Below are 18,692 nucleotides of genomic sequence, written 5' to 3'. Positions count from 1 at the left end.
ACCGTGACCTAGCCTACTAGCCTAACCGTGGCCTAGCCTAACCGTGGCCTAGCCTACTAGCCTAACCGTGGCCTAGCCTAACCGTAGCCTAACCGTGACCTAGCCTAACCGTAGCCTAACCGTGGCCTATCCTAACCGTGACCTAGCCTAACCGTGGCTTAGCCTAACCGTGGCCTAGCCTAACCGTGGCCTAGCCTAACCGTGGCCTAGCCTAACCGTGACCTAGCCTAACCGTGGCCTAACCTAACCGTGACCTAGCCTAACCTTGGCCTAGCCTAACCGTGACCTAGCCTACTAGCCTAACCGTGGCCTAGCCTAACCGTGGCCTATCCTAACCGTGGCCTAGCCTAACCGTGGCCTAGCCTAACCGTGGCCTAGCCTAACCGTGGCCTAGCCTAACCGTGACCTAACCTAACCGTGACCTAGCCTAACCGTGGCCTAGCCTAACCGTGACCTAACCTAACCGTGGCCTAACCTAACCGTGACCTAGCCTAACCGTGACCTAGCCTAACCGTGGCTTAGCCTAACCGTGGCCTAGCCTAACCGTGGCCTAGCCTAACCGTGGCTTAGCCTAACCGTGGCCTAACCTAACCGTGACCTAGCCTAACCGTGGCCTAGCTCATCTTAATCTGCTGCATTTCAAATGTAGGATCAACCCCGTCGGTGTTACCAAGGAATCTGTGTCTGGGCAGGTGCATAAGGAAGACACCTTCTAATGTTCACGTCTAGGCTAGTTTCAAAAACACTTTCTATTTGCTGTGATTTGAGGTTAAAAATACCCTCAAATGACCCCAGCTCTCACACAACAGCAAGAACACACCATGTCAGAGAAGAGGCTCAGGCAGATCTTAAAACTCAAATGTTACTACAGTATTTAAGTAAAAAGTACAGATGAAGAATCTTAATTTGATCACAGTGTTGCAGGATAATGCAATGCAGGAAATGTAGAACTAGTGGTATTTGAGGTTTAAAATGGCTTCTGAAGTTTGTAATTTCCACTTTGAAATTTCCGATTTGATTTTCCCTTATGAAAATGTGTCAACCCCAACAAAAAGATCCATTAATTATAAACCATGTATTAATTCACGTTTCCTGTTGCTGCAGGATAATTGTCCTGCTGTAGCAAACTGGCTCAAATTAAGATCCTACATCGGTACAAGTAGAGGCCTACACAGTATATGAAAAGAGTCAATAAAACCTCACAGGAACAGTTTGTTTGCTGTAAAGACTGGTATTCCTCAGTCGTCGGTGTACATACAGCATTCTAGCCAGGTGACACAAAGCAAACGTGAGCCCGGGGATGTAGTCCTTTGAAGACAGTCAAAGAGCGTTGGCAGCAATGCTTGTTACACTTCCCCTATGTTGAAACAAGGTCTTTCTTACTGTGTGTGCTGGAGTGCATCGACCTGTGTGTGTGTGTGTGTGTGTGTGTGTGTGTGTGTGTGTGTGTGTGTGTGTGTGTGTGTGTGTGTGTGTGTGTGTATGCGCGCTCAATTTTGTGTGTGTCTCTGTCAAATATTTGCCTGCGGTCTTGGGGCTCAGGGTTCTGCTAGAAGGGAAAACAAAGAGTTCACAGCCCAGGTGATAAAAGACAGGAAGAGTGGAGAGAATAGAGAGATGGAGTGAGAGAATGAGGGAATGAAAGAAAGACAGAGAGAGATGAGATGAAAGAGGGAGAGAGGGAGCTGAAGAAGGCGGGCCAGGTTGAAGCCGGTTGGATGGAGGGGACAGAGAGGACACAGTCCCGAACCTCTCTCCCCTCTCCAGTGATAAATGTGTGTGATGAACGACTCTAGCCTCTACACACAGTATTAATTAGCTGTATGAACTCCTGTGAACCCTCAGCACGGGGATCCTCCAGCCTTTCAACTCCTCAATCACACACACACACATACACACACACACACACACACACACACATAGTTACACACACACACACACACACACACACACACACACACACACACACACACACATAGTTACACATACACACACACACACATAGTTACACATACACACCCACCCACACACATAGTTACACACATACATGCGTACACTCGCACAGCGACAGACACTCTGACACACACACACACGCACAGTCACACACAAATTAAATTGTATTGGTTGCACACACACTTACACACACTCACTGTCTTTCCCCCACCATGCACACACGTGTACCCACTTGGATAGAATAAAGACAGATGGTTATAGCCCCTTTCTGAGAGAGAGAGAGAGAGAGAGAGAGTTTCACTTTATATATTCACTTTGTATGTTGTCTACCTCACTTGCTTTGGCAATGTTAACACATGTTTCCCATGCCAATAAAGCCCTTGAATTGAATTGAATTGAGAGAGAGAGAGAGAGAGGGAGAGGGAGAGAGAGAGAGATGCTATTGACAACCTAGTGAGACAGAGACATGGGGGGGGAACACAAGGTTCCCAAATTTAAGAACTTCTGGCTTGCGTTCTTATTGGATTTCCCTGGAAGTGTTTGTGGTGGTGGACAAAGTGTGTTTATGTCTGTCTGCCTGTGTGTGTGCGTGTGTGTGCATGTGTGTAAGCTCAACCATTATATGTTCTCTCACACTTCTCTTACTCTTTCCTCTACAGGTGATGAAGGAGACAACTTCTATGTGATTGACCAAGGAGAAGTGGATGTAAGTTTCCCATTGGCTTATTCATTCCTCCCCTCTCCACTCCCCTACAACTCCCCAGGTCATTCTCAGTCACCTTACCTGGTCAAATAAGGGTTAATAAAGCAGTGTTAACCAAACCTCTCTACGAGTACCTCCAGTTCTCATTGGAAAGACCTCCAGTTCTCATTGGAAAGACCTCCAGTTCTCATTGGAAAAACCTCCAGTCCTCATTGGAAAGACCTCCAGTTCTCATTGGAAAGACCTCCAGTTCTCATTGGAAAGACCTCCAGTTCTCATTGGAAAGACCTCCAGTTCTCATTGGAAAAACCTCCAGTTCTCATTGGAAAGAACTCCAGTTCTCATTGGAAAGACCTCCAGTTCTCATTGGAAAGACCTCCAGTTCTCATTGGAAAGACCTCCAGTTCTCATTGGAAAACCTCCAGTTCTCATTGGAAAAACCTCCAGTTCTCATTGGAAAGACCTCCAGTTCTCATTGGAAAGACCTCCAGTTCTCATTGGAAAGACCTCCAGTTCTCATTGGAAAAACCTCCAGTCCTCATTGGAAAGACCTCAAGTTCTCATTGGAAAGACCTCCAGTTCTCATTGGAAAGACCTCCAGTTCTCATTGGAAAGACCTCCAGTTCTCATTGGAAAGAACTCCAGTTCTCATTGGAAAGACCTCCAGTTCTCATTGGAAAGACCTCCAGTCCTCATTGGAAAGACCTCCAGTCCTCATTGGAAAACCTCCAGTTCTCATTGGAAAGACCTCCAGTTCTCATTGGAAAGACCTCCAGTTCTCATTGGAAAGACCTCCAGTTCTCATTGGAAAGACTCCAGTTCTCATTGGAAAGACCTCCAGTTCTCATTGGAAAGACCTCCAGTCCTCATTGGAAAGACCTCCAGTTCTCATTGGAAAGACCTCCAGTTCTCATTGGAAAGACCTCCAGTCCTCATTGGAAAGAACTCCAGTTCTCATTGGAAAGACCTCCAGTCCTCATTGGAAAACCTCCAGTTCTCATTGGAAAAACCTCCAGTTCTCATTGGAAAGAACTCCAGTTCCTCCTCTAAAGACCTTCCAGTCCTCATTGGAAAGACCTTCCTACCTTCCTCATACCTGGAAAGATACCTTCCAGTCCTCATTGGAAAGACCTCCAGTTCCCCTCTTCAAAGACCTTCCTAGTTCTCACCTGGAAAGACCTTCCAGTCCTCATTGGAAAGACCTTCCTAGTTCTCACACATACCTTCATACCTTGGAAAGACCTCCAGTCCTCATTGGAAAGACCTCCTACTTCTCATTGGAAACACCTTCCTACCTCTCATTGGAACATACCTTCCTACCTCTACCTCAAAGAACTTCCTACCTCATTGGAAAGACACCTTCCTAGTTCTCCTTGGAAATACCTTCCTAGTCCTCATTGGAAAGAACCTTCCTAGTTCTCATACCTTCCTACCTCTACCTCCAGTACCTTCCTACCTCTGGACCCCAACATACCTTCCTACCTTCCTCATTGGAACCTTCCTACCTCTACCTCCACATACCTTCCTACCTTGGAAATACCTTCCTAGTTCTCTACCCCAAATACCTTCCTCCTCTACCCCAACATACCTTCCACCTCATTGGAAACCTTCCTACCTCCAGTCCTTCCTACCTTGGAAACATACCTTCCTACCTCTACCCATTGGAAACCTTCCTACCTCTCACCCACACATACCTTCCTACCTCTACTCTTTCATTGGAAACAACTTCCTACCTCTCATTGGAAAGACCTTCCTACCTCTACCTCACACATACCTTCACCTACCCCAGTCCTTCCTACCTTGGACCCCACAACCTTCCTACCTCTACCTGGAACAGACCTCCAGTCCTCTACCCCAAAGACCTTCCTACCTCTCATCGGAAATACCTTCCTACCTCTACCTCAAAACCTTCCTACCTCTACCTTTGAGACAGGACCTTCCTACCTCTAATCATCATACCTTCCTACCTCTACCCCACACATACCTTCCTACCTCTACCCCACACATACCTTCCTACCTCTCACATACCTTCCTACACCCCACACATACCTTCCTACCTCTACCCCACACATACCTTCCTACCTCTACCTCACACATACCTTCCTACCTCTACCCCACACATACCTTCCTACCTCTACCCCACACACCTTCCTACCTCTCCCCACACACACCTTCCTACCTCTACCTCACACATACCTTCCTACCTCTACCTCCACACATACCTTCCTACCTCTACCCCACACATACCTTCCTACCTCTACCCCACACACCTTCCTACCTCTACCCCACACATACCTTCCTACCTCTACCCCACACATACCTTCCTACCTCTACCTCACACATACCTTCCTACCTCTACCTCACACATACCTTCCTACCTCTACCTCACACATACCTTCCTACCTCTACCCCACACATACCTTCCTACCTCTACCTCACACATACCTTCCTACCTCTACCCCACACATACCTTCCTACCTCTACCCCACACATACCTTCCTACCTCTACCCCACACATACCTTCCTACCTCTACCTCACACACACCTTCCTACCTCTACCCCACACATACCTTCCTACCTCTACCCCACACATACCTTCCTACCTCTACCTCACACATACCTTCCTACCTACCTCTACCTTCACACCACCCTTCCTACCTCCCTCTACCCCACACATACCTTCCTACCTCTACCCCACACATACCTTCCTACCTCTACCTCACACACACCTTCCTACCTCTACCCCACACATACCTTCCTACCTCTACCCCTTCCTACACATACACCTTCCTACCTCTACCTCACACATACCTTCCTACCTCTACCCCACACATACCTTCCTACCTCTACCTCACACACCTTCCCCACCTTCCTACCTCTACCCCACACATACCTTCCTACCTCTACCCCACACATACCTTCCTACCTCTACCCCACATACCTTCCTACCTCTACCCCACACACACCTTCCTACCTCTACCTCCCACACATACCTTCCTACCTCTACCCCACACACCCTTCCTACCTCTACCTCACACACACCTTCCTACCTCTACCTCACACATACCTTCCTACCTCTACCCCACACATACCTTCCTACCTCTACCCCACACATACCTTCCTACCTCTACCCACACATACCTTCCTACCTCTACCCCACACATACCTTCCTACCTCTACCTCACACATACCTTCCTACCTCTACCTCACACATACCTTCCTACCTCTACCCCACACATACCTTCCTACCTCTACCCCACACATACCTTCCTACCTCTACCTCACACATACCTTCCTACCTCTACCCCACACATTCCTACCTTCCCCACACCCTTCCTACCTCTACCCCACACATACCTTCCTACCTCTACCCCACACATACCTTCCTACCTCTACCCCACACATACCTTCCTACCTCTACCCCACACATACCTTCCTACCTCTACCTCACACATACCTTCCTACCTCTACCCCACACATACCTTCCTACCCTCTACCTCACACATACCTTCCTACCTCTACCTCACACATACCTTCCTACCTCTACCCCACACATACCCTTCCTACCTACCCCACACATACCTCCTACCTCTACCCCATACCTTCCTACCTCTACCCCACACATACCTTCCTACCTCTACCCCACACACACCTTCCTACCTCTACCCCACACATACCTTCCTACCTCTACCCCACACATACCTTCCTACTTCTACTTCTCACATTGGTCAACTGTACTGCTGTTTGTGTTAAATGATGATGAGCACTAGCCTGGGGTCTTTTCTGACTTCATTGACTTGCGGTCTGGTCACGCTAGTGTGGGGCCCAGACACGCTCTGAACGCCACACAATGACAACAGTCAGAACACCTTTTTGTTTTAGGAACCCGAAGCGACAAAGAGATAGAGTTAAGTGGAGAGATAAAAAAGATAAAAAAACAGATGGAAAATCAAACAGGAAACAACCTTATCGGTTTACGATGAAGGGAGAGGGAGGGAGAGGAGACGTAAGGTAACCAGAGAGGACTGGGTCCAGGTGGGTGAGCTCCGCTGAGCGAGAGAGAGGACAGAGGGATAAGGTGTGAATGAGAGGGAGAGAGAAAGAGAAGGGGTGGTGGAGAGGGTTGGGGCGATGGTGCCCTGATACAGCAGGTCTACCTACTGGTCCGGGTGGTCGAGCTCCACCGAGCGTATCAGAGAGCCCAGTCAGACCCAGACAGAGATGGATGGATGAGTGGAGAGAGAGGGATACGGGAGTGGAGGAGAGGGATAAGGGAGTGGAGGAGAGGGAGAGAGAGGGATAAGGGAGTGGGGGAGAGGGATAAGGGAGTGGAGGAGAGGGAGAGAGAGGGATAAGGGAGTGGAGGAGAGAGCGAGATAAGGGAGTGGAGGAGAGGAGAGGGAGAGAGAGGGATAAGGGAGTGGAGGAGAGAGATAAGGGAGTGGAGGAGAGAGAGAGAGAGAGAGAGAGAGAGAGAGAGAGAGAGATAAGGGAGTGGAGGAGAGGGAGACAGAGGGAGAGTGGAGGAGAGGAGAGGGATAAGGGAGTGGAGGGAGTAAGGAGTGAGGAGAGGGGATAGAGGGAGGGAGTGGAGGAGAGGGAGAGAGAGGATAAGGGAGTGGAGGAGAGAGCGAGATAAGGGAGTGGAGGAGAGGGAGAGAGAGGGATAAGGGAGTGGAGGAGAGGGAGAGAGAGGGATAAGGGAGGGAGGAGAGAGGGATAAGGAGAGGAGAGAGAGGGATAAGGGAGTGGAGGAGAGGGAGAGAGAGGGATAAGGGAGTGGAGGAGAGGGAGAGAGAGGGATAAGGGAGTGGAGGAGAGGGAGAGAGAGGGATAAGGGAGTGGAGGAGAGGGAGAGAGAGAGGGATAAGGGAGTGGAGGAGAGGGAGAGAGAGAGGGATAAGGGAGTGGAGGAGAGGGTGAGAGAGAGGGATAAGGGAGTGGAGGAGAGGGAGAGAGAGGGATAAGGGAGTGGAGGAGAGGGAGAGAGAGAGGGATAAGGGAGTGGAGGAGAGAGGGATAAGGAGAGGGATAAGGGAGTGGAGGAGGGATAAGGGAGTGGAGGAGGGGTGAGAGAGAGGGGATAAGGGAGTGGAGGAGGGAGGGATAAGAGTGAGAGAGGGATAGAGGGAGGATGGAGGGAGAGGGAGAGAGAGAGAGGGATAAGGGAGTGGAGGAGAGGGGATAAGGGAGGAGAGAGAGAGGGGGATAAGGGAGTGGAGGAGAGGGTAGAGAGGGATAAGAGAGTGGAGGAGGGATAAGGGATAAGGGAGTGGAGGAGAGGGAGAGAGGGATAAGGGAGTGGAGGAGAGGAGAGAGATAAGGGAGGAGGAGATAAGGGAGGGATAAGAGGGAGGAGAGAGAGAGAGGGATAAGGGAGTGGAGGAGAGGAGAGAGGAGGGATAAGGGAGTGAGGAGAGGGAGAGAGAGAGGGATAAGGGAGTGGAGGAGAGGGTGAGAGAGAAGGGATAGGGAGTAGAGAGAGAGAGGAGGGGAAGGAGAGGGAGAGAGGAGTAAGGAGGAGTGGAGAGAGAGAGAGAGGAGGGATAAGGGAGTGGAGGAGATTGAGAGAGAGAAGGGGTGTGAGTAGGAGAGAGAGGGATAAGGGAGTGGAGTTGGAGGAGAAGGGGTGTGGTAGAGAGAGGGATAAGGGAGTGGAGGAGAGGGAGAGAGAGAAGGGATAGGGTAGAGAGAAGGGATAGGGTAGAGAGAGAGAGAGGGATAAGGGAGTGGATGAGAGGGAGAGAGAGAGAGAAGGGGTGGGGTAGAGAGAGTGCCCTGATACAGCAGGTCTACCTACCATTGGGACAACATTAAAGGGAATGGAAAAGATCAGCAGTGGCACAGATGATTTATTTTTTAATTTGGGATTGATGGTGAAGGATGAAGACTCATCTTGACATTAGACTACTTTTGTGTTCTCAAATCGTCTGACAACCTTTAGATTTTGGAGTGAACTGGAATGGTGACAGCAGCCATGACTGTGGAGAAAGGTTATGTTCATTAGTGCACATCGTAGCAAAACATTCTAAAAGGTTCTGCAACGGATAATGAAAAAGAGCATTGTACAAATCCAGGTATAGTCCCTCGGCGGCAGGTAGCCTGGCGGGTAGGAGAGTTGGGCCAGTAACCGAAAGGGGACAAAGTCGTTCTGCCCCTGAGCAAGGCAGTTAACCCACTGTTCCCGTGCACCGATGTCGATTAAGGCAGTCCCCCTGCACCTCTCTGATTCAGAGGGGTTGAGTTAAATGCGGAAGACACATTTCAGTTGAATGTGTTCAGTTGTACAACTGACTTGTTCCAGTCTGTTTCTTTTCTTCATTTGGTGCCTAATGAAGACAACCCAGTTGTTCCTGTAGATGGTTAAACACTGGTTGTTTACCCAAGCATCCCACAACTCCCTCTGCTATCTACCGTGTAAATCCCTGAGGGTTCTGTTTTAAAGACCTGATAAGGGAGATAGTGACTCAATGGAGGCATTCTAGTGGAAGTACATTCCTCTGTTTATCTTTTCCCCTCTTTTGTTTCATTCTGTCTCTCTTATTTACTTGTTCTTACACCATTTTAAAGTAGTTCCTCTGTGATATGGTAACTTCATTTTCATAAATTATGTCTTGTTCTTTTCTTCTTCCGTATTATTACATAAGTCATTGTGTGTGTGGGGCAGTTGTTCCCATATGCACACACACACACACACACACACACACACACACACACACACACACACACACACACACACACACACACACAATGTACCTTCAACATTGCTCCCTGACAGAATCCAAATGTCTCCCACCACACCCAATCACCTCCCTCCCTTCCTCCCTCCCTCCACAGTAGAGTGAGAGAGATGGATATGTGAGCTACATAACCCTTTCCTCTCTCTCCTCGTCCCCCTGTAATAAACAGCAGTATCAGTCCTCTATCATATCATAGCTGTGCTCCCAGAGGTGGCTGGCTGGGGATCAGCATCACATTCTGGCTGCCACCAGAGAATCTGGAACATCCACTCCCCAGGCTCAGCCTGCACCCATCCCAGCCAAGCCCTGTCAGCCTGCACCCATCCCAGCCAAGACCTCAGAGATGTGGCTCAGTGCTGAGGCTCTCTGTTTCTCTCTTTATACTCCACTATTTCTCTATTCGTCTCTCTCTCTCCCTCTCCCCTCTCTCCCTCTCCCTCTCTCCCTCTCTCCCTCTCTCTACCTCTCTCTCTCCCTCTCTCTACCTCTCTCTCTCTCTCTCTCTCTCTCTCCCTCCTCTCTCTCTCCCTCTCCCTCTCTCCACCTCTCTCTCTCTTTCTCTCCCCTCTCTCCCTCCCTCTTCACCTCTCTCTCCACCTCTCTCCCTCTCCCCTCTCTCTCTCCCCTCCCTCTCCTCTCTCCACCTCCCTCTCTCTCTCTCCCCTCTCTCTACCTCTTTCTATCTCTCCCTCTCTCTATCTCTCTCTCTCTCCTCTCTCTCTCTCTCCTGTTAGCTCTCTCCCTCTCCCTCTCCTCTCCAACTCTCCCTCTCTCTCCCTCTCCCCCTCTCTCTACCTCTCTCTCTCTCCCCTCTCTCTACCTCTCTCTCTCTCTCTCTCCACCTCTCTCTCTCTCTCTCTCTCCTCCTCTCTCTCTCTCCTCTCCCTCTCTCCACCTCTCTCTCTCCTTTCTCTCTCTCCTCTCTCCCTCCCTCTTCACCTCTCTCTCCACCTCTCTCTCTCCCTCTCCACCTCTCTCTCTCCCCTCCCTCTCTTTCTCTCTCTCTGTCTCCACCTCTTTCTCTCCACCTCTCTCTCTCCCTCTCACTCTACCTCTTTCTATCTTTCCCTCTCTCTATCTCTCTCTCTCTCTCTCTCTATCCTGTTAGCTCTCTTTCTTGCTCTCCCTCCCTCTCCCCCTCTCTCCAACTCTCCCTCTCTCTACATCTATCTATCTATCTATCTATCTATCTATCTATCTATCTATCTATCTATCTATCTATCTATCTATCTATCTATCTATCTATCTATCTATCTATCTATCTATCTATCTATCTGTCTCCCTCTCTCTCTCCCCTCCCTCTCTCTCTACCTCCCTCTCTCTCCTCCTCTCTCTCTCCTCCCTCCTCTCTCTCTACCTCCCTCCCTCTCTCTCTACCTCCCTCCCTCTCTCTCTACCTCCCTCCCCTCTCTCTACCTCCCTCTCTCTCTCTGTCTCTCTCTCTCCCACTGTCGATCTATCTATCTCTCGCTCTCTATCTATCTCTCTTTCTCGCTCCCCTCCAACTTAAAACAGAGTGCTCTGCTCAGTGCTGTATGTGTGTGTGTGTGAAACCTCCCATCATAGTGTAGGGTCCATTAAACTGTGGTGATGATGTCTCTCATTAGGCGGAATGTAAATCTACCGTTGACTGGGGGAGAAGTGAAATTGCTGCTGGTGTTAACGCCACACACACAAGTATGCGCACGCGGAAACACACACACACACACATGCTAGTGCACACACATGCACGCAAGCCCACACACAAATGCCTCTGTGTACTGGGACATTCCACTTTGTGGTATTAGTGTCTAGTAATATGTGATTTTATGATAACCCTCAATAGGTCCTAGCCCAAGACAAGCCCTTTATCCATACTGATGATAACCCTCAATATGTGCCCAAGACAAGCCCTTTATCCTAGCCCAAGACAAGCCTATCCTTACTGATGATAACCTCATAGGTCCTAGCCCAAGATAAGCCCTTTATCCATACTATGATAACCCTCAGCCCAAGACAAGCCCTTTATCCATACTGATGATAACCCTCAATATGTGCTAGCCCAAGACAAGCCCTTTATCCTTACTGATGATAACCCTCAATATGTCCTAGCCCAAGACAAGCCCTTTATCCATACTGATGATAACCCTCAATATGTCCTAGCCCAAGACAAGCCCTTTATCCTTACTGATGATAACCCTCAATATGTCCTAGCCCAAGACAAGCCCTTTATCCATACTGATGATAACCCTCAATATGTCCTAGCCCAAGACAAGCCCTTTATCCTTACTGATGATAACCCTCAATATGTCCTAGCCCAAGACAAGCCCTTTATCCATACTGATGATAACCCTCAATATGTCCTAGCCCAAGACAAGCCCTTTATCCTTACTGATGATAACCCTCAATATGTCCTAGCCCAAGACAAGCCCTTTATCCTTACTGATGATAACCCTCAATATGTCCTAGCCCAAGACAAGCCCTTTATCCATACTGATGATAACCCTCAATATGTCCTAGCCCAAGACAAGCCCTTTATCCTTACTGATGATAACCCTCAATATGTCCTAGCCCAAGACAAGCCCTTTATCCTTACTGATGATAACCTAGCCCAAGACAATATCCATCCCCTAATATGTCCCAAGACAAGCCCTTTATCCTTACTGATGATAACCCTCAATATGTCCTAGCCCAAGACAAGCCCTTTATCCTTACTGATGATAACCCTCAATATGTCCTAGCCCAAGACAAGCCCTTTATCCATACTGATGATAACCCTCAATATGTCCTAGCCCAAGACAAGCCCTTTATCCATACTGATGATAACCCTCAATATGTCCTAGCCCAAGACAACCCAGCTCAGACCATCCAGCCCCGCCCTAACCCTCCTCATGTCTTTGATGGACAGATTAAAAAAGAAAAGCTGTGGACTAAATCAAATCTTATTGGTCACATACACATGGTTAGCAGATGTTATTGGTCACATACACATGGTTAGTAGATGTTATTGGTCACATACACATATTTAACAGATGTTATTGGTCACATACACACGGTTAGCAGATGTTATTGGTCACATACACATGGTTAGCAGATGTTATTGGTCACATACACATGGTTAGCAGATGTTATTGGTCACATACACATGGTTAGCAGATGTTATTGGTCACATACACATGGTTAGCAGATGTGGTGAACTGTGGTGACATATTTAACAGATGTTATTGGTCACATACACATGGTTAGCAGATGTTATTGGTCACATACACAGATGGTTAGCAGATGTTATTGGTCACATACACATGGTTCACAGATGTTATTGGTCACATACACATGGTTAGCAGATGTTATTGGTCACATACACATGGTTAGCAGATGTTATTGGTCACATACACATGGTTAGCAGATGTTGATGGTGGTCACATACACATGGTTAACAGATGTTATTGGTCACATACACATGGTTAGCAGATGTTATTGGTCACATACACATGGTTAGCAGATGTTATTGGTCACATACACATGATTAGCAGATGTTATTGGTCACACATACACATGGTTAGCAGATGTTATTGGTCACATACACATGGTTAGCAGATTAAATGTAAATGTAAATGTTAGCAGATGCATTGGTGACATACACATGGTTAGCAGATGTTATTGGTCACATACACATGGTTAGCAGATGTTATTGGTCACATACACATGATTAGCAGATGTTATTGGTCACATACACATGGTTAGCAGATGTTATTGGTCACATACACATGGTTAGCAGATGTTATTGGTCACATACACATGGTTAGCAGATGTTATTGGTCACATACACATGGTTAGCAGATGTTATTGGTGACATACACATGGTTAGCAGATGTTATTGGTCACATACACATGGTTAGCAGATGTTATTGGTGACATACACATGGTTAGCAGATGTTATTGGTCACATACACATGGTTAGCAGATGTTATTGCGGTGTAGTGAAATGCTAGCGCCAACAGTGCAGTAATATCTAACAATACACAACAATACAAGTAAAATAATGGAATTAAGAAATATATAAATATTAGGATGTGCAATGTAGGAGTGGCATTGCCAGGTTAGTCGAGGTAATTTGTAAAGTGACATTGCATAGGTAATAAACAGCGAGTGGGTGCCGGCTAGTGATGGCTATTTAACAGTCTGATGGCCTTTTTCAGTCTCTGAGTCCCAGCTTTGATGCACATGTACTGACCTTTCCTTCTGGATGACAGCAGGGTGAACAGGCAGTGTCTCTGGTGGTTGATGTCCTTGATGATCTTTATGGCCTTCCTGTGACATCGGATGCTGTAGGTGTCCTGGAGAACAGGTAGTTTGCCCCCGGTGATGCGTTGGGCAGACCGCACCACCCTCTGGAGAGCCTTGTGGTTGCGGGCGGTGCAGTTGCCGTACCAGGTGGTGATACAGCCCGACAGGATGCTCTCAATGGTGCATCTGTAAAAGTTAGTGAGGGTCTTGGGGACCAAGCTGAATTTCAGCCTCCTGAAGTTGAAGAGGTGCTGTTATGCCTTCTTCACCACACTGTCTGTGTGGGTGGACCATTTCCGAATGTCAGTGATGTGCACGCCGCGGCTCCATCAATGTGGATGGGGGCGTGCTCGCTCTGCTGTTTCCTGAAGTCCGTGATCACATCCTCCCTGTAGGCTTTCTCGTCGTTGTTGGTCATCAAGCCCACTATTGTTGTCATCTAGATACTTGATGATTGAGTTGGAGGCATGCATGGCCACGCAGTCATGAGTGAACAGGGAGTACAGGAGGGGGCTGAGCATGCACCCTTGTGGGTTCCCTGTGTTGAGGATCAGCGGAGTGGAGATGTTGTTTCCTACCTTCACCACCTGGGGGCGGCCCGTCAGGAAATCCAGGACCCAGATGCATAGGGCGGGGTTCAGACCCAGGGCCCCGAGCTTAATGATGAATTTGGAGGGTACTATGGTGTTGAAGGCTGAGCTGTAGTCAATGAACAGCATTCTTACATAGATATTTCTCTTGTCCATATGGGATCAGGCAGTGTGCAGTGCGATGACAATTGCATCATCTGTGGATCTTTTGGGGCGGTAAGCACATCACTGTGGGTTTTAGGGTGTAAGGTATGGTGGAGGTGATATGATCCTTGACTAGCCTCTCAAAGCACTTCATGATGACAGAAGTGAGTGCTACGGGGCGGTAGTAATTTATTTCAGTTACCTTAGCTTTCTTGGGAACAGGAACAATGGTGGCCATCTTGAAGCATGTGGAGACAACAGACTGGGATAGGGATTGTTTGAATATGTCCTAAACACTCCAGCCAGCTGGTCTGCGCATGCTCTGAGGATGCGGTTAGGGATGTCATCTGGACCATGGGATCATTCACCTGTGGACCATGGGATCATTATGGGATCATTCACCTGTGGACCATGGGATCATTCACCTGTGGACCATGGGATTATTGTGAGATCATTCACCTGTGGACTATGGGATCATTGTGAGATCATTCACCTGTGGACCATGGAATCATTGTGAGATCATTCACCTGTGGACCATGGGATCATTGTGGGATCATTCACCTGTGGACCATGGGATCATTCACCTGTGGACCATGGGATCATTGTGAGATCATTCACCTGTGGACCATGGGATCATTCACCTGTGGACCATGGGATCATTCACCTGTGGACCATGGGATCATTCACCTGTGGACCATGGGATCATTCACCTGTGGACCATGGGATCATTCACCTGTGGACCATGGGATCATTCACCTGTGGACCATGGGATCATTCACCTGTGGACCATGGGATCATTATGGGATCATTCACCTGTGGACCATGGGATCATTATGGGATCATTCACCTGTGGACCATGGGATCATTATGTAATCATTCACCTGTGGACCATGGGATCATTGTGAGATCATTCACCTGTGGACCATGGGATCATTGTGAGATCATTCAGCTGTGGACCATGGGATCATTATGGGATCATTCACCTGTGGACCATGGGATCATTGTGAGATCATTCACCTGTGGAATGGGACCATTGTGAGATCATTCAGCTGTGGACCATGGGACCATTGTGGGATCATTCACCTGTGCTCCTCTTGAAGCACTGTGAAGATTGTACCCCACTCTCAGATCCCCCCCCCCCCTCTCTCTCTCCTTCCCTCCTTCTCTATCTGTCTCCTCCTTCTTTCCTTCTCTCAGTGTTATTAAGTCAACAAGTGGATTGTGTGTCAACAGGTGAAACTGTATCTGCGGACTGAAAGGGGCTCTGTGAGGCTGTGTGTGTGTGTGTGTGTGTGTGTGTGTGTGTGTGTGTGTGTGTGTGTGTGTGTGTGTGTGTGTGTGTGTGTGTGTGTGTGTGTGTGTGTGTGTGTGTGTGTGTGTGTGTGTAAGCTAAGTAGGCCATCCAGTGACCGCAGTTCTGGGTTGTGTGTGAGAGAGACCGAGCAAGAGTGAGAGATTTGGGTGTTTAAGTCCACCACAGCTTTCCCACCTCCATCACCCCTTAATCAAAGGGAAATCACACACACCACAGACGGAGAGAGAGAGAAGGGAGGGAGAGAGAGAGAAGGGAGGGAGAGAGAGATAGGAGAGATAGAAGGCTTTTAGTGTCCCTTCCTCTGGCTTAGAGGGGATCAAATGCTCAGGGGGGTCCAGCCATCAGAGCTAAGACCCAGGAAACAAGGAGAGGGGAGAGATGGAGGGATAGGGATTGAGGGGAAGAGGATATTTGGGGTAAGGAGGAAGAGGGGGAACAAGAGGCAAGATATAGAGATATGGATGAAGTAGATCGAAAGGGGAGGGTGAAGGGAGAGAAACAGAAGGGGAGAGGAGGGCAATGAGGTGAGTGGGTTGGAAAGGGAAACTGGAGAGATGTGGGGAGAAAGGAGGTAGAGGTGTGAGTGGGTTGGAAAGGGAAACTGGAGAGATGTGGGGAGAAAGGAGGTAGAGGTGTGAGTGGGTTGGAAAGGGAAACTGGAGAGATGTGGGGAGAAAGGAGGTAGAGGTGTGAGTGGGTTGGAAAGGGAAACTGGAGAGATGTGGGGAGAAAGGAGGTAGAGGTGTGAGTGGGTTGGAACGGAAAACTGGAGAGATGTGGGGAGAAAGGAGGTAGAGGTGTGAGTGGGTTGGAACGGAAAACTGGAGAGATGTGGGGAGCAAGGAGGTAGAGGTGTGAGTGGGTTGGAAAGGGAAACTGGAGAGATGTGGGGAGAAAGGAGGTAGAGGTGTGAGTGGGTTGGAACGGAAAACTGGAGAGATGTGGGGAGCAAGGAGGTGAGGTATGAGTGGGTTGGAAAGGGAAACTGGAGAGATGTGGGGAGAAAGGAGGTAGAGGTGTGAGTGGGTTGGAAAGGGAAACTGGAGAGATGTGGGGAGAAAGGAGGTAGAGGTGTGAGTGGGTTGGAAAGGTAAACTGGAGAGATGTGGGGAGAAAGGAGGTAGAGGTGTGAGTGGGTTGGAAAGGGAAACTGGAGAGATGAGAAAGGAGGTAGAGGTGGAGTGGGTTGGAACGGAAAACTGAGAGATGTGGGGAGAAAGGAGGTAGAGGTGTGAGTGGGTTGGAAAGGGAAACTGGAGAGATGTGGGGAGAAAGGAGGTAGAGGGGGTGGAGGAGGAGAGAGAAGAGGGGGTGGAGGAGAGAGAGAAGAGGGGAGGAAGGAGAGAGAAGGGGGTTCAGAGAGGTGTGTAGTGGAGACAGCCGTCCGGAGATGTGGGGAGAAAGGAGGTGTGAGTGGGTTGGAACGGTAAACTGGAGAGAGATGTGGGGAGAAAGGAGGTAGAGGTTGGATGGGTTGGAAAGGGAAACTGAGATGTGGGGAGAAAGGGGTGAGGGGTTGGAGCTGGAGGGAGAGAAGAGGTGGGGGTGGAAAGGGAGGAGAGATGTGGGGAGAAGAGGGGAGTGAAGGAGAGAGAAGGGGGTTCAGAGAGGTGTGGAGTGGAGACAGGGAGGGACCTCTGTGTTTGACCCTATAATGGAGGGTAATGATCCACGATGAGGGAGTCGTGTTCACACCCATGTCCACCTCCACCCTGAGCCCTGTCTGTAACTAGAGACCCTAATCCCTCACACTAACCCCTCACATTAACCCCTCACACCCATGTCCACCTCCACCCTGAGCCCTGTCTGTAACTAGAGACCCTAATCCCTCACACTAACCCCTCACATTAACCCCTCACACCCATGTCCACCTGAGCCCTGTCTGTAACTAGAGACCCTAGTCCCTCACACTAACCCCTCATATTAACCCCTCACCCCTCCTCAGCCTAACCCCTCACCCTCACACCCCTCCTCACACTCACCCTAACCCCTCTTCCTAACCGCACACACACCTCAACCTCACACTAACCCTTCACAGCCTTCCTCACACTTACTGACCTGACTACAAAGAGTTCCAAGTAGGGCCTGGTTTCATATGAGTGGACTATAGCCACGGCCCAACATGTATGGCAGCAGCAGACTAAGGGGACTAGAACTAGGACTGTGTCCTGGTCAGGTAACATGGTCAGGTAAAACACTTGGTCCTAGCTAAGGAGGTAGGATCTTAAAGAGGCTTCTGAAGTTTCTCATTTCCAGGCTTGAGTTTGTCTTAACTAAAAATGGATCAACCCCTACAAAATGCGATAATGCAACACAATAATTCCCATTTCCTGTTGCTGCAGGATTATTAGGATCCTATTCTCTGATTGGCCAATTCAGTGGAGATACTTTTGTTCAGACAGTCCAATCATGCCTTTTCTGTGAAATGTGATGAAATGTGATGATCTTACAGTAAGTGTTATGTTGACCAACAATATGCCCATGTAGCTACATACATGACCCACACACAGTATTATGGGAGGCTGTTACAGCCCACGGAAGCCCCTCTCACAGTATCTGTCTGTCTGTGTGTGTGTCTCTCTCTCCAGGTATATGTGAACGGAGAGTGGGTGACCAGTATCGGGGAGGGGGGCAGCTTTGGGGAGCTGGCCCTGATCTACGGGACCCCCCGAGCCGCCACCGTCAAGGCCAAGACTGACATGAAGCTGTGGGGCATCGACCGGGACAGCTACCGACGCATCCTCATGGTACAGATACACACATGTAGATACACACACACACACACACACACACACACACACACACACACACACACACACACACACGACCAGGACAGCTACCGACTCATCCTCATGGTACAGATACACACATGTAGAAACACACACACACACACGACCAGGACAGCTACCGACGCATCCTCATGGTACAGATACACACATGTAGAAACACACACACACACACACACACAGAAAGGCATAAAC

At 48.9% G+C, this 18,692-nt stretch overlaps 1 protein-coding gene across 1 annotated transcript in view; it reads left to right on the top strand.

Annotated features, from left to right (window-relative positions):
- Nucleotides 1–18,458, top strand: part of LOC135568763 (cAMP-dependent protein kinase type I-beta regulatory subunit-like) — a gene marked incomplete at its 3' end in the record, with an annotated part of 28,594 nt that extends 10,136 nt beyond the window's left edge. The window contains exons 2-3 of the mRNA XM_065015470.1: nt 2,613–2,659; nt 18,300–18,458. Of these exons, the coding sequence (XP_064871542.1) occupies nt 2,613–2,659; nt 18,300–18,458 (206 nt within the window). The remainder of the gene's footprint in view (nt 1–2,612; nt 2,660–18,299) is intronic.
- Nucleotides 18,459–18,692: the final 234 nt, after the last annotated feature.

Source organism: Oncorhynchus nerka, unplaced genomic scaffold (genome assembly GCF_034236695.1).
Source record: "Oncorhynchus nerka isolate Pitt River unplaced genomic scaffold, Oner_Uvic_2.0 unplaced_scaffold_1409, whole genome shotgun sequence".
NCBI classification, from domain to species: Eukaryota; Metazoa; Chordata; class Actinopteri; order Salmoniformes; family Salmonidae; genus Oncorhynchus; species Oncorhynchus nerka.
Note: the sequence above shows the minus strand (reverse complement) of the source record. Positions and strands in the feature narration are given on the sequence as shown.